General features: G+C 39.8%; 1 protein-coding gene across 1 annotated transcript; it reads left to right on the forward strand.

The window, feature by feature from the left end:
- The first annotated feature begins 261 nt into the window (after nucleotides 1-261).
- LOC111948391 (paramyosin-like) lies at nucleotides 262-2,695 on the forward strand. Its single transcript, XM_023961195.1, has one exon. The coding sequence runs from the start codon at nucleotides 783-785 to the stop codon at nucleotides 2,637-2,639; it is 1,857 nt and encodes a 618-aa protein (XP_023816963.1). The 5' UTR covers nucleotides 262-782; the 3' UTR covers nucleotides 2,640-2,695.
- The last annotated feature ends 14,413 nt before the right edge of the window (nucleotides 2,696-17,108 follow it).

The following is a 17,108-nucleotide window of genomic DNA, read 5'->3' on the forward strand; positions in this document are numbered from 1 at the left end:
GTGTATAGCAGCAAATAGGCAAAGGCCAATCCAGTAACATAAATCGGTGGTCTGTCGCTACACAATACTGGCACATGTCCTTGAAAGAGGCTTGGTGTGAAATGTCCAACCGCCTGACGGAAGGCAGAGGACAGTTGCTTCTGCAAAGTCCATTCAATTCTGAAAATAGACACATTGAAGGGCATTAACCCACTTATACCATGGTCACTTAACAACAGAAATGATTATTTAATCAATTATTAGCATTTGCCTTTTATTTCATTGGTTTCAATTGTTTTCTAGAATGCTGTGTTGTCACGGTAACGGCCATAAAACCTGCACAGACTGCAACTCACACATTCACACCAAAAGACAGTGGGGGGAGGGGCCATGCCACACATGATGATGTCACCCTTAGTGATGTCACTCTTGGTGATGTCACACATGATAAGGGACATTACCAAGCGTGACCTCATCATCGAGAGGACTTTGCCTGGGCATGTCTCCGCCCAGGCCTTTGATCTTCATGGGGGAAAGGGGGAGGGGGCTTAGAGTATGATGTAACACATGTAATTGCCTTATAGGAGCCCAAACTGATTCTGTTTCATTGCCCGTTTGGTTCCCACCAGAGAGCATACGTTCTGTTCCCCAGCTACGAAAACCTTGCATTCCCGTCAGGTACCTTCGACCTACTGAGGAACACGCAGTTTTTTTCTACGTTACAAAAACTGCATCTAAATTCTTTACCATCCACGAGAACATTTTAAAGATTTTCTTAGTTATCCTGAAAATCAATTTTTAAAATGTTCCTTCGCCATTTTGGAAATTCTGGGGTTGAGGAGAGCTACCTCACACAGAATCTTTCCGAACTTCAGAAAAGAGTTCAGGAAAATATCTCGCTGACCAACCAGCTGCAAACCCTCGCCGCTGAGCTGGAAGGCAAGAAAAATCTGAGAGAGACCTTCTCTGGACTCTGCCAGGCAAAGAAATCTGCCGCCACACTTACAAAGAAGCTGGAAAAGGACTTGCAACGTGTAAACAAGAAAATCCAGGAGCAAAAACCCCTGGAGGACCGTTGCAAGAACCAACAGGAAAAAGTCAACCTCCTGACAGAGACCAACACCACCCTCAAAGAAACTCTAAAGGAACTCCAGGCCAGAGTTCGGGACACTAAAGAGTTATCCACAGAGTTAATCCAAGTCAAACTCACCGCCAAAGCTCTCAGTCAGGAGAACAGTGAGCTACTGAAAGAGGTTCACAGGGTCCAAACCACCATTGTGGCCCTTGAACCTCTGAAAATTCAGCTCAAAGACGAGAGGAATCGCCTCCAAACACTGCAGGACAAAAACACTGCCCTCCAGAACCAGCTCAAAGACCTCCAAAGCCATCGTGAGGAGGAGGCAGCAACAAAACAACGTTATGCCTCCATCCTCATCCAAACCAAGTCTCTGGAAGAGGAGAACTCCAGCCTTGATACTGAAATTCTAAAGCTCACTGTGCAGTGTGAGGAGGCAAAACTTTGGGTTCAGCAGCACCAGGACATTACCATCAACCTTAATGGACTGAGACAAAACAACGCTGAACTCTTGAAAACACTGGAAAGTCTGAAAAAAGAGCAGGAACAACTCATCCAATCAGAACAAGAATACCTTCAAGCCAAATCACACATTCTTACTTTGAAACAAGAAAATGAACGTTTCACCAAAGAAGTCAAAGACCTTCAGGAGAACCTCAAAAATCTCAAAGATTTGAAAGAATCATTTGCTGCATTGAAAGCTGAACAACAAACGGTCTCAACCCAAAACAGAGTCCTCACCTCGGATTTCTCAACTCTAAAAGTAAAGCTACACAAGGAAAGGGCACACACCCGCAAAAACCTTGGTGTGTCTCCAGATGAGTTGGAACAGAAGTACAAAGAAGAATCGGATTTGTTCCAGTCTCTGCTGAAAGAAAACGTCATGCTGAAAGAAAAGTTGACAGAGCTGGAGAAAAAGAATGAGAAAGACTCTGAGATGATGCTTCAGTATTCCTCTCTGCAGGCTGAGAAAAAGGCTGTGGAGAGTGAATACAAAACAATAAAGCAGCAGATCAGAGTTCTTTCTCAGCAATGTGAGGATTTCAGGCCAATGACTGTAAAATTCAATGAAACCACAGAGTGCATCAGTAAAGTCCAAGAAATCAATAAATCCCTTTTGGAGGAACGCACAAATCTGGAAATCATGAAAGAACAATTAGAAAGATTGGCCACAGAATATCCACAAATGGAGACAAGCATTGCAGAATTGAAGAAACAAAATTTTCACCTCACCAAAGATTTAGAAAAGATCAATTCAGAAATTCTGGGCCAAAAACACCTGGAGGTCAAATATGCAGCTGCAAAAAACGAACACGAAGCACTTCTGGCTGAAAATGCAGTTCTAAAAGCCAAAGCCTCAAAGTCTGCACAAGAACCACAGAACGCTCCTTTGAGGCGCCCTCTTCGGACTCCAGCCAGAGCTGCACAAGGAGAGCTTCCTGCTCCAAACCAACCAAGTCAGCCTGTGTTGGAGGAAACCTCTGAAATCTCAGAAAGAACTAGCAGGTTCCAACAATACAGAGCTGCACTTGCACAGCATCAGGGTGCCTTACCAAAAAGGGTTCCTGGTTCCCAGCGGGTCTAGGACCTTAAGAAGCTACATTTAGGCAACCCTGATTAAAAAAAAAAGGATATAAAAGTACAAAGAAACAATAGTAATAGTAATAATAAAAAAAACAGATTATATAATATGAATGTAAATAAAAACACGTTAACGTTAATAATAATATTTAAAAAAAAAATTGAATTACAAGAAAAAAAATATTAATATAATAAATAATAAACTACTAATTAATAAAAAATATGTATAGATAGACAAATAATTTTAATAATTTTAACAAAATAAAAATGTATTTATAAGAAAAAACAATATTAATTATAATAAATAATTAACTACTAATTAATTAAAAAACGAAGCTGTCTCCCGATAGTCTAAACCCAGCTTACGTTACCTATTAGTGGGTGAAAAATCCAATGCTTGGTGAATTCTGTTTCACAATGATAGGAAGAGCAGACATTGAAGGATCGAAAAGCGATGTCACTATGAATGCTTGGCTGCCACAAGCCAGTGGCTGCACAAGGAGAGCTTCCTGTTCCAAACCAACCAAGTCAGCCTGTGTTGGAGGAAACCTCTGAAATCTCAGAAAGAACTAGCAGGTTCCAACAATACAGAGCTGCACTTGCACAGCATCAGGGTGCCTTACCAAAAAGGGTTCCTGGTTCCCAGCGGGTCTAAGACCTTAAGAAGCTACATTTAAGCAACCCTGATTAAAAAAAAAAAAAAAAGATTTAAGTACAAAGAAAGAATATTAATATTAATAGTAATAATTAAAAAATGATTATGTAATATGAACGTAAATAAAAATATTTTGACGTTAATAATATTAACAAAATAAAAATATAATTATAAGAAAAAATATATTAATATAATAAATAATAAACTACTAATTAATAAAAAATATGTATAGATAGATAAATAACTTTAATAATATTAACAAAATAAAACTGTATTTATAAGAAAAAACAATATTAATTATTATAAATAATTAAGTACTAATAAATTAAAAAACGAAGCTGTCTCCCGATAGTCTTAACCCAGCAACTAGAATTATAATAATTATAAGAGAGAAATATTAATGATAATAAATGATAAACAACAAAATAATGAATAAAAATGTATAGATAATTAGATAGATTAACTTTAATATTAACAAAATAAAACTATAATTATAAGAAGAAAATACTAACTATAATAAATAATAAATTACAAATTAATAAAGAGATAGATAGATAGATAGATAGATAGATAGATAGATAGATAGATAGATAGATAGATAGATAGATAGATAGATAGATAGATAGATAGATAGATAGATAGATAGATAGATAGATAGATAGATAGATAGATAGATAGATAGATAGATATCAGTCGCAAAAATTTATAGATAATGAACCCAAATAAGTCCAGTGGGTTTTCTCCGAGCCCTTCGGTTTCCCCACAATAATTCTTAGTGATTGGCTAGTGACTGATTAATATCCCCTCCCTGAATCGCCACCTTATCGTGGTGGAGGGGTTTGCGTGCCCGAATGATCCCAGGAGCCAGTAGTCAGGTGGTGATCCACCTCAAACTGGTCCTGGGAGACGGGCCAGACTAAGGGCGGTTCAAACACAAACCTTTTTATTCCTAGATCCACTACCCCACCCCCACCCCCATAAAGAGTTACCGGGGCCCCACCCTGAAGCCCGACTAGTTAGTGCTGGTTTGGTGGTTTCTTCCTTAATTGCTATGGGGTAGTCCTTGCCTGAGCGCCTCCCACCCCAATAGAGGTGCATCTTTAACGACGACCTATCCCCAGCCCGGCTGAGAAGAATGCCTTTTGGATGCTCTCTACACACTGTATGAGCCCCTGATTGAAGTTCCAGAGCAGAGTTTGAAGTTCTCATGTTCTGCACAGCTTCATCAGGTCCTCAGCATGACAGGAACCTGCAGTGATGATGCTGTGGTTACTGAAGACGGGATAAAAATACGTTGCTGCCAACAACCTTTCCAGAGAGGCTCTCTGGCTGAGAGACTCCATCACCTACATTCCTGGAGAGGGAGCAGACCCATGGCCGCTCCAGAATCCACAACGGCTCTTTTAAGAGCCACCCACAAAACCTTTAAGAGCTTGCTTCTCTCTTTTTCACAGATTTTAGTCATAACTTTCGAAGGACTAAAGTAGTTAAATAGTTAAGTGATTAAAACATGCTTAATAGTACATTTGTACTGAAGCAGAACTGCCCTCTTCCTCGGTAAATCAAGCTACTATGGGGCAGAAGGCTGCTCAGTAGCATAAAAGCAGTGAAACAAGTTACCCACTGTTTAAAATCTGACTTATCAGAGCGGTAACACACAGCATGCTATTTGTGATGCTACGTACACACAGAGCATGCGTGGTGGATTCAAGACCGCATTGAACAGAGGTTTTTGAATGTGCTTTTAGCTTACGGTGCTCACACAGGAATGTCACTATTGATATATTCTCAAAAGTCACAGCTCTGTCTTCCCCTCTGGTGACCAGCGGGAACCATCTCCAGAGTAATGAATGCACTCCATCTCCCAGCAACCCCAGCAGGCAGTTTCTGAGTGCTGCACACACGACTCACAAGATAAATATTCACAAAAGGGGACACAAAGTTTTGCAATCAACTACAAAAATTGTGACAAAATTATATGATCAAGACAAATCACCTTTCACAGGTTAGTAATCTTATTTTAATAAGGAGAAATCAGGCTGGGAAGCATGAGGTGGGTGCTAAAGTGACTGCCAGCATTCTAGTTTGGGTCATGTATATTTTGATTAATGTTTAATGTTTTGTTGAAATTTGGTGGAGGATAAATTGTGGTGTGGGCTGATACCTAAGTTATACCTACTATATACCCGTTTGCTCGTAATTTACGTACCTTTCTAAAACTTAAAAACAGCTATTAGTGGACTAGTTAATAGCAATTTGTTTTTTTGTTTGTTTGATGACGATTAAAGAGTGCAATACTTACTAATATTTATTTTGTTTATGATAAGATAAATAAATGCATTTACTGTCTTAGGACCTGTACAACAAAGTCAATTGTGAAATTTCCTCGCAGATTTGACAAAATGACTTTAATAATATTATCAAAATGAAACTATAACTATAAGAAAAAAACAATATTAATTATAATGAATAATAACCTACTAATTAATTCAAAAACTAACCTGTCGCACGACAGTCTAAACCTAGCTCACGTTCCCTATTAGTGGGTGAAAAATCCAATGCTTGGTGAATTCTGTTTCACAATGATAGGAAGAGCAGACATTGAAGGATCGAAAAGCGATGTCACTATGAATGCTTGGCTGCCACAAGCCAGTGGCTGCACAAGGAGAGCTTCCTGTTCCAAACCAACCAAGTCAGCCTGTGTTGGAGGAAACCTCTGAAATCACAGAAAGAACTAGCAGGTTCCAACAATACAGAGCTGCACTTGCACAGCATCAGGGTGCCTTACCAAAAAGGGTTCCTGGTTCCTGGCGGGTCTAGGACCTTAAGAAGCTACATTTAGGCAACCCTGATTAACCCTTGTGCTATCTTAGATGACCCCACACTTACTTTGACGTGGATAAAGGTGGAAAAATTTCATGTAATCCATGGACACCAGTGAGGTTCACAAATCATTGAAGAAAACCGGTTAAGAGCACTGCTGTCTAGTGGGTCTAGATGACCCAACTCCCAATGTTAAAGTGCCTAGGATAGTACAAGGGTTACAAAATATTAAAAAAGAAGAAGAAGGTACAAGTACAAAGAAAGAATAGTAATACCAATGGTAATAATATAAAAAAGTTATTATGTAATATGAATGTGAATTATAATGTATTAACGTTAATGATAATATTAACAAAATAAAACTATAATTATAAGAAAAAAACAATATTATTTTTATGTATTTAGTATTTTTTTTTTATAAAAAAAACACACACAAAAAAAAAAACAATATGAAACGGGCTGCATGGTGCCGTAGTGGTTAGCTACGGTGGCCCAGAAGGGTCACAACACAACACATTAACTTTACACACAAAACATTACCTTAACACACAACACATTAACTCACAACACAACACATTAACTCACAACACAACACATTAACTCACAAGACAACACAATAACTCACAACACAACACATTAACTCACAACACAACACATTAACTCACAACACAACACATTTACTCACAACACAACACATTAACTCACAACACAACACATTAACTCACAACACAACACAATAACTCACAACACATTAACTCACAACACAACACATTAACTCACAGCGCAATAACTCACAACACAACACATTAACTCACAACACAACACATTAAGTCACAACACAACACATTAACTCACAACACAACACAATAACTCACAACACAACACATTAACTCACAACACAACACATTAACTCACAACACGTCCACGGGGGCCCTGGCTTCGTCCCTGGCCTTTGTCTCGGTGTCCGGCGCCCGGTGGCCCCCATGGCTGCCGCCTGGTACGGCTAAGCGCTCCTGTCTTGTGGCCTGGGGGCCGGACACTGGGTTCGCTTGTGCCTCTGGGCATTGGGGGGGCCCCTGTAGGGGGGCCCTCTCTGTGCCTGGCTGGCGGGGTGGGCGGTCCCCTCCTCCTCCCCTCCCGGGCTGCCTGGGTCCGGATGCTGGGGGGGCTTCTGGCCTGGGGGGCTCTCCTCCCCTCTCCTGGTCTGGCTGGTCTGGCTGGGTAGGATCTGGCTCCCTTTATGAACACACGGTTCACGTCGGCAGCATGCATGTATCTCCACCCCCACGTGCACGTGCACACTGCCACACTGCTCCCTGTCTGCTTCATCCCTCCTCCTTACCTACAGTGTATTGATGGACGGTTTTTTTTTTTTTTCGCTCATCTTAGTGTCAGATTTTCACCTTTGATGTAACATTCGTCTTTCCAGCAGATCTGGTATAATTGTTACAGCTTAAATTAATAACTTAGTCAAATCAGTGCTTGTATCCCCCACCTTTTCAACTTTCTTCCTTTTACTCTTTTCCACCCTCCCCTCACATTCTTCCCCTCTCCCTCCCCACACACACTAAATGTAACAAATAAATAAAAAATAATACGACAAAAAGGGGTTTATACAAATCTACACTCTAGTTTCTTGAAGCTATATAACCTCTTTTTGTGATAGTAAAACCTGTCCAACACAAAAAGCCTTCAGCTCTAATCTGTTTGCTCAGCTGTTGGACAGAACAAGTTAAAAAAAAAAAAAAAAGAAAACTCACAACACATTAACTCACAACACAACACATTAACTCACAACACAACACTTAAACTCATGGCCCAGAAGGGTCACAACACAACACAACACATTAACTTACCTCACAACACTTTAACTCACAACAGAAGTAAAGCAGCAATTGAAGTGCTTTTATTCTGAAATGTCCACTGGGCTGAGCGGCTAACTACTCAACAGAAGGTAATGTCACAGTAAGCTGTGGAGGGAGCATGTTATTGCTACAAGAGAAGCTAGCAGCAGTGTTGCCAGAAACTTTCTCTTTATTAGGATTCTCCTTACACACACAATATGAACTCACACTCCTCCCTCCCACCCCTCTCTGTCGCTGCACGCGCGTTCCTCTCCTTTCTTCCGCTCCCTCCCATCACACATGCACGTGCGGTCCCCAACACGCGCGCGCGCGCGCGCACATACACACAATGAATGAAAGAAGGCCGGTCCCCTGAAGAAATATTCAAAACTGTCCTCCTTTTATTAGATCAGGAGAAAGAAGAATACACAGCTTTTGTTGAGTTTTTCCCCCTACTGGACTGATTTAGCACCCGATCCGATGATTTTTCAAAATAAAAGATAGTTCAGACTAATAATAAAAGGATTGATAAACACAGACACCGATCCATGTAGCGATCAGACCATAACTTTAGCTGGTATCTCCTCCTACACACAGCCGCAGTGTCAGGCTTTAAAAAACACAATTTCTAAGAGGCGACGCGTTGCACCCCCCTAACAACAGGTTAGATGACAGAGCCCGTTAAGCGTCTCTGCTTGGTGCATTTACTGAGCTTCAGTACATAGAAGTTCACAGCCACAAGGCCTAACATAGTCCGCTATTATATATTCATGAAGGGGGAAAAAACGCCGAACCGATCCTAAATCCTAAAACCGCCCAAATTATGAAAACCCGGCCAAAGCCATTTTTACCTGCAAATTTAGAACCAAAACCGCCCAATCTGGCAACACTGCTGCTAGGTACTCCAGTAGAAAAATCATGCTCCCTCCACAGCTCACTGTGACATTACTTTCTGTTAGGTAGTTAGCCGCTCAGCCCAGTGGACATTTCAGAATAAAAGCACTTCAATTGCTGCTTTACTTCCGTTGTGAGTTAAAGTGTTGTGAGGTAAGTTAATGTGTTGTGTTGTGACCCTTCTGGGCCATGAGTTAATGTGTTGTGTTGTGAGTTAATGTGTTGTGTTGTGAGTTAATGTGTTGTGTTGTAAGGTATTGTGTTGTGTTGTGAGTTAATGTGTTGTGTTGTGAGTTAATGTGCTGTGAGTTAATGTGTTGTGTTGTGAGTTATTGTGTTGTGTTGTGAGTTAATGTGTTGTGTTGTGAGTTAATGTGCTGTGAGTTAATGTGTTATGTTGTGAGTTATTGTGTTGTGTTGTGAGTTAATGTGTTGTGTTGTGAGTTAATGTGTTGTGAGTTAATGTGTTGTGTTGTGAGTTAATGTGTTGTGTTGTGAGTTATTGTGTTGTGTTGTGAGTTAATGTGTTGTGTGTAAAGTTAATGTGTTGTGTGTAAAGTTAATGTGTTGTGTGTAAAGTTAATGTGTTGTGTTGTGACCCTTCTGGGCCACCGTAGTTAGCGCTCTTGCCTTATAACAAGATGGCCCCAGTTCAAGTTCTGGCTGGGGGACCTGAACCAGAACATCAATGGGGGACCTTTCTGTGTGGAGTTTGCATGTTCTCCCTGTGCACACGTGGGTTTTCTCCAGGGACTCCGGCTTCCTCCCACCGTCCGAAAACATGGTTAATTGGTCAATCTAAATTGTCCCTAGGTGTGAATGTGAGAGTGCATGGGTGTGTGATTGCAGACACTCTACCCTGTGACAGACTGGCGACCTGTCCAGGACATCCCATGCCTTCGCCCACAAGTGGCCGGGATAGGCTCCGGCAGCCCCGTGACCCCGAAAGGGAATAAACGGTAGAAGATGAATGAATGAAAAACAATATTAAATTTAATTAATAATAAATTTCTAATTAATAAAATATAGATAGATAGATTGAAAAATAAATAGACATGTACTCCAATACTGTGTATAGTAGTATATATGACCTCATGCAAATACAAAATCAACCAATTAATCTCTCATAAATATATAAAAAGATCATGAAATTGTGAAAAAGCTGCACACTGATTTTAAATTAGCCATTATATTATTCAATATATTTATATTGTATGTATATTATGTATATTTATACTTTATATATTTATTTAATTTTGCTTTAAAAACATGTTTCATTATTTCAAAACAGCATTTTAAAATATTCATTTTAATCATGTTGAACATGATTATAATAGTGGGAGCCGGTTTAGCTCGTGCTGGTTTGCAGCGCCTTCCGTCCGTGAAACCAGGATTCGACTCCAGGCTGCTCCCTGTTCCCTTCTCTACCCCTGTGCCAGTTCCAAGCCCGGTTTGAGAAGGTTGCGTCAGGAAGGGCATCTGGCGTAAAACATTGCCAAGTTTACCATGCGACTTGTTTGCTGTGGCAACCCCTGATGGGAGAAGCCGAAAGAGGAAGAACATGATTATAATAATGTCTTTTTCAGAACCTCGGATTTCAAAATCAATATTTTCCAAACTATCTTTGTTTTTATTTCAAATTATTGATTTTCAGAATGACTTATTTATTTCATGATGACCTTTTGCAGCAGAATGAGTCTGTCTGTCAATCAGTGAAAGGGGGTGGGATCTAAACGGACATTGGCTGATTCCTGGATATCGACCAGTATTCTTAGAGACCCGCTCTGCGATGTGCCAGTCAGAGAGATGACATATTTCAGCGATATCTGCACGGCTTTGCTGACATTAGAGGATCAAATAGAGACAAACAATCTGTCTGCTGCAGAAGATGCAAACATCGACCACTCCGTTTTTCTAGTTTGAGGGTTTCTGTGGACCAAACCACAGAGGAGCTCCGGTCGTCCACATCTTGAAGTCCCCCGTTGAAACACTCCTGACTCATCACGCCATTCGCTCAGAGCTCTTCTTTGCTTTGCAGCTAACACAGCTCTGCTGTCTGTGTTCACAGATCCAGCCTGACGTCACATCGTGCCTTACACTGTGTGGCTCGCGGGAACCGAGCTGGCACCCAGACAGACAGAGACCGGCTGCGGAAAGTGGAGCAAGCCTACTCGGGCCTCCTGAACCTTATATTTTTCTATTTTCATTGAGACAATGAGTATAAATCAGGTCCTCTGACTTTATTTTTCCCTCTTGGGGAAAATGTTGAACCTTTCCTGCGATGACGTTTCTGACCGTGCTCAGATCCGGGGTTAGATTTGGGGTTCACTTCCCCGTTCAGACCCTCTAAGCCTGGCTAAGGCTTAAACATTCAGGCTAAAAACATTAGCTGGTAGCTCCTCCCACATGTGGCATGGTGCGTTCATGGAACTCCGGTTCATAGAAGCTTAGTAGAACTCCAACAGCCACCCAGCCTAACTTAGACCACTACTATATTTTCACGAGAAAATGAAAACCGTCGAATCGACCACAAAATCACCCGAATTATGCACACTCGCCCAAAGCAATTTTTATCTGCAAATTTAGAACCAAAACTGCCCAATTTCTGGCAACACTGTGGATGTGTTGAGGTGCATACTCCCTTAGTGTTGAGGGGTGAGCATTAAGCCGTCACTTTCGCTGAAGCATCTTCGATCAATGTAGTTGGGGTGATGTTGCTTATGTCTGAGTAAAAGAGTAGCCAATCACAAGTGTCTCTGCCTTGTCTAGTTTGATTGACAGACAGAGTCCTGCTACAAAAGGTCATCATGAAATAAATAAGTCATTCTGAAAAACAGCAACATGAAATAAAAACAAAGCTACTTTGGAAAATATTGATTTTGAAATCCGAGTTTCTGAAAAAAGACATAGAATTACAATAATATTCAACATGATTAAAAATGAATATTTTAAAATGCTGGTTTAGAATAATGAACAGGTTTTTAAAGCAAAATGAACTTTATTGAAAAATATAATGACTACTTTAAAATCTGTGTGCAGGTTTTCCACAATTTCATGATCGTTTTAAATATTAATGAGAGATATATTGGTTGATTGTGTATTTGCGCAAGGTCATATTTATTTATTTAATTATGAACATTTAAGGAATCCACAAAAAGTGTCACAAGTCAGAGCTTAGTCTTCCACTCTGGTCACCAATTGGGACCATTCCCAAAGTTCTGAAAACACTTCAACTCCCAGAAACCCCAGCACACGGCTTCTGGATGCCACACACCTGACTTTCATTTGCAATCACTCACAGCATATTTCAGCACTGCACTGAGCCTCACTCAATGTGAAGTCTTGTTTGTGCCATTCTGCCTGCATTACTGAGTGTTGTCTCCAGACATGATTTCTGATTTCCTCACCCTGTTTTGTCTCTGACTCCATTTTCCTGCCGCCTGCCCTGAATCTCGCCTGGATCCTGACTATTCCTGTCTCTTCTCTGATGCTCTTATGCCTGCTATTGATCCCTGCCAGCCTGACCCTGATTTAGGTTTGTTGACTTTTAGCCGAGCTGCAATTGAAACCAGGCGTTTGCCTGTTTTGTAACAAAGTGTGAGGAAACCACATTCAAATCAAGAAAATTTGAGTCTTTGAAGATTTTCTTTTTTAAAATCTTATTTTCTTTCTATGTAAGACACATCTGGCCTGTTATCTTATGAAAAAGACATGCAATCTTATGTTTGTTGATGTTATCTTTTGATTAAGAGCTTAAGTTAGAATGTTCTCCTTAAAATAATTAATCAAAAGATGAGGTTGATGTGATCTCTTTTAAGCAAATTTCCTAAAAGCATTATTGGACGAATGCTTTTTTTCCAACTTAGTGAAACTCTTTAGTTTTCTTTTGTCTCTTTCTAAAGATTTTACATAGTTCTTTGTGACTCACATTGTATCTATTTCTGTTTCTATTTTCAGCTGTAGTTCATAAATCTGTCTGCATTTATTCAAGTCTGACTTCATTTCCCTTTCCATTTTTTTTTAACTTTGACTTTTCTCTGAAATTATTGATGGAAGTGGCAGGGGGTCTGCCTCCCTGCTGGATCTCCAACTCAAAATAAGAACAACCTATTTTTGGATTGGCTCTAAAAATGAAACTGGGAGATTTGGGATTTTCAGTATTGGGAGAAATTGGAAAAATGTGCCATTACAGTTGTAAGGAATCTATTTAAGATCAAATCCGATCATCTTTTGATCTATTTTAAAGCGTTCAATTGGTCATTTAATTATGAATTTGCCGTTAGTAGCCAAAATTTAAAAAACAGTTTGTTTGTTTTTTTAGCACAGTGTGCTGCAGAACAGTTCTTTAGAAATTTGCGTCGCGGGCGGAACTGTAGGCGTAAAGTAAGCCTGCCCCTACTTCCCATCATCCTTCTGGTTACACTATCTCCTGCTGATTCTCAACAATGGGATAAAAGAAATACTCAGAAATGAAATTTTTTTAAAACTGAATGTCTTCCACTTTTAGAAAAAGGCCTAAAGAATGTATTCAAAATCAAAACTTGATTTTCATTAGAGTGGGTCTTGAAAAACACCCACTAAATGGACCCACATTAAAAAGTACATGACCTTTTACTCTATAGATGACTTCAAATGAACTGTCTTATAAAAATGCATCACAAGACAACACAATTTTAAATGTCACTGTGCTTCTAACTACACGTTACTCTTCCCTCAAATGCAACCCCAACCTATTCCAGTAATCTATTTTATTCTATTTCCATTTAAATGGTAGAGTCATCTGATGTTTTAGTGTCCTGTTTTCATCCTGCCTCTTGTCATTTCACATCTCCTTTGGCAGCCCTCACTCTCTCCTTTCTGTCTCTTCCTGAGTCAACCCACTGTTCATCAGCCAACCACAGAGCTCAGGAATCCATTAAGCTCAGTTGAGGAAATATTTCATCTGGGAGGGGAAGTTACGAGCCATTAAGAAGGGAAGGAAGGCTGGAGAAGAGGTGGAAGTGTTCTCCTGCCATACCAAGGTGAAACAAGGTGGGGATAGGTATGGGTGTCACGTAGGAAGAAAAAGCATTTCTTTGTGACTCACAAATGTCCACACAGGAAAAGTGTGGTTACAGGCAAGAGCCACCACCAAAGCACCACTCTCAACGGTGATTCTGGAGCAGTAATGAGATTGCAGGACTGCTCTGTTAAGATTATATCACCTTTTACCATGCTGCAAATCGACCTGCTTACATCACAGTGGCAAGAGTAACATGGCAACTAATGTAGAAATAATCTGTGTAAAGGAGTGACTCACTTTTCTCAGTTAGGGAAAGCTTGGTCTGCACATAGAGATAAAACGATGGTGTAAATCAGTCATTAGAAGAAACTTGATACAGCATTTGTTTTTTCCCATTTTTCCCCCCCATTTTTTTATTTTTTAAAAAGTTGTTGAACAAACTATTTGTATACAGTAGTTTAATCCAGATTCTTTGCCCCTTATTTCCTTTTAAATGGTTCTGCAATAAAAAAAATACATTTGACATCAATCGTTTATGAACAATCAGTTACTGCTGTTTGTGTTATGATTGTGTGGAATGGTCCTCAGAGTAAAATGATCTAAAAATTAAAAACATTTTCAATTAGAAGATGCTTAATACATTATGACACATCTGGGTTTTGCACCACATCAAAGGCAAAACAATAAAAAGTTAATCCCCTCAATGAAGAAAGATGGAGATGAAACCTTATTTTGGAATTCTCAAATGACCCAATATTCTCTAAATTCTTTCAAAGTTTCTACATTTGTTAGTTTTTTTGTAATAATGGTGACAAATTACTAGCTGTAAAAATGTGATTCAAAGGATTGTAAAAAATGACCTGACGTCTAAATTATTTTGACTTTAAGTAAAAAAAATTTTTTTTTAAATATTTTTGTTTTGTACATTTGTTTTTAAAAAACAAGTTATAAAAATTAATTCCAATGAACTATCTTGTAAATTTAAATTGAGACAGAAACACTTTCTCTAGAATGTTAGCTTGCAGTGTGGCGTCCATGGCTTAGGATTTTCCGCCATGGTGCGAACAGGCTGCCGTGCTTCATCCTTTCACAGCTTTACAAATGCTGGCAGAAAGACACAAACGCGTTTTGCTCTCCTTGCACAAGTTTGATTAGTCTCAATTGTGTCACTTGTCTGAATAAGTGTCTACGCTCAAAGCAGACAGTATCAAAGCCGCTGGAAGGTTTTGGAAATGGAGATGCATCCACTCGCATCCAAGGCTGTTGTTGTGGTTTTTCAGGCTAAGTGTGATCTAATCAGAAGAAATTAGGAGATCTAGTTGTTTAAGTGATCAATTCCTTTATAGTTATTAAGTTACTCTTTCATTTTGTAGTAATTGATGATATATTATATATCTTTTGCAGGAATGGATCAAAAAGAAACAAATTTGACCAAATTGTGGCACAAATGAGTAAAAACAAAAACAGAGGCAGCTCTGATGACTGTTATGTTTCATGTGGTGCTGAAGGTCTCTGTTGGATCTGTGATAAGCAGTCTTTAGCAGTGTTATTGAGGGAGCACCAATTAGAAGCTACTCTGTCAGATTAAATGTCTTAAGACTGTGTAATAAATCTAATCTCATCCACTTTGGAGCTAATTCTGTGTAAGACTAGAAGATACATCCCAATGATGTTTCTACAAATTTGGTTATATAAAGGAAAAATTACCATATATTTTTTATTTCAAAGTGAAAATTGTTATTTTCTGTAACTTTTTTATTGATCTGATTGATTTTTATTGCTGGATTGATAGAGATCCACATACAGAAGCACATGAAATATTTGGCAGCTCAGATGTCAAGTGTGTGACTTTGCTGGCAGAGAACACAGATGAGGAGAACGTGGCTGTTTGACCTTATGCTGTGGCCCGGCTCCTTCCTGCACCGCCGCAAGACAGAGAGCCTGCCTTTGTTCAGGTCCACACAAATGACAGCACTGACACTAATAGCTGCCTTTGTAGAGCAAAAAGCCATCTCATCACTGTCAACACCATCCAGAGCTCTTCTATGAGGTACTTCCAGAAGCAATTCACTGCACACACCCTGGAGGAAAATGAAACCTGATGGATGCTGAAGTATTTAAGCTGATCTGTTAAATAATACATTCCGCTTTTTTACAAAGACTGAGCTTTTCCGGAAGTCATTAATAAGAAAATCTACAAACTTATGGTAGGGGGGCAATGGGATAAAATTAAAATAGCATCATCGCATAATTTTTAAGGCAGAGTTGTCATCACTGCATTACAGACTGCCTTAAAAACCTCTTTGCAGGCCGTCAGATTGTAGAAAATGTTTCAGCATCAGAGTCAGATTAATGAAGAAATTCTGCTGGTGTCATTTTACCAAATTCCAAATGAAAAAGAAAAGAAATTATCTCATTTTTAACCAAAAGTCACATTAAATTAAAACCACATGGCCTCCTTTCCTTATTGCTCTGGATCACTTGTGAGTCATGTCCTTTGCTCACATAGTATCAGGCCAGAATTGTACTAGAGGATTTGCTACTGTCAAAAAAGGCCTTCTGCAGAGATGCCCAGGGTTTATTTGTTTGTGAAATAGAAATACTTCCATATTTCCTTTGATACTGAACTGTTTTAATGGAGGTCAGAGTAAATCAGGTGGGTTAACTAAATGCTCAGCGATGGCAGCATTTTGTCACTCAGTGCTTCTGTAGAAGTCAAGCCAATTAAGACCTTCAATCCTCCACATCACCAGCAGGATTCCACAGCTCATTTATCGCAGCTGCCTGAATGTCAGAGGGGCGTGGGTGGACGGCGTGACCACGGGATTCCCGTCAACCAAGGAGAATGACAATTACTACCCTGCTGCTTTTGCCGAGCACAGGGGGAACTGAAATGGAGCAGCAGCGGATGAGTCACCTCAACAGAAACAACGTTTTAGCTCTCTAATGAAGCTCACGTCCACCGGTGATGAATGGCAAGGGCTGCCCTGGAAATGGAGGGGGGGTGGGTAGGGCCCCAAGTGTGACGCAGCAACCCATGTCAGCATTGACATCTTCTTCAATGGGGATATTTAATCCTCTCTTTAGTTTGTTTCACGTCTCGTTTCATTACTTTCGTCATTTCACTGTCCTGTGTAATAAGTACCGGACGTGTCTCCGATCTGCCAGCTCGGAGTCGTTTAGGGTCAGCAATTATTTATTTATTTTTTCCTCCAGACTGTGCCAAATGTTCTGTCTGGGTCCTCCTTAAAATTA

Source organism: Oryzias latipes, chromosome 12 (assembly GCF_002234675.1).
Source record: "Oryzias latipes chromosome 12, ASM223467v1".
Lineage (NCBI taxonomy): Eukaryota > Metazoa > Chordata > Actinopteri > Beloniformes > Adrianichthyidae > Oryzias > Oryzias latipes.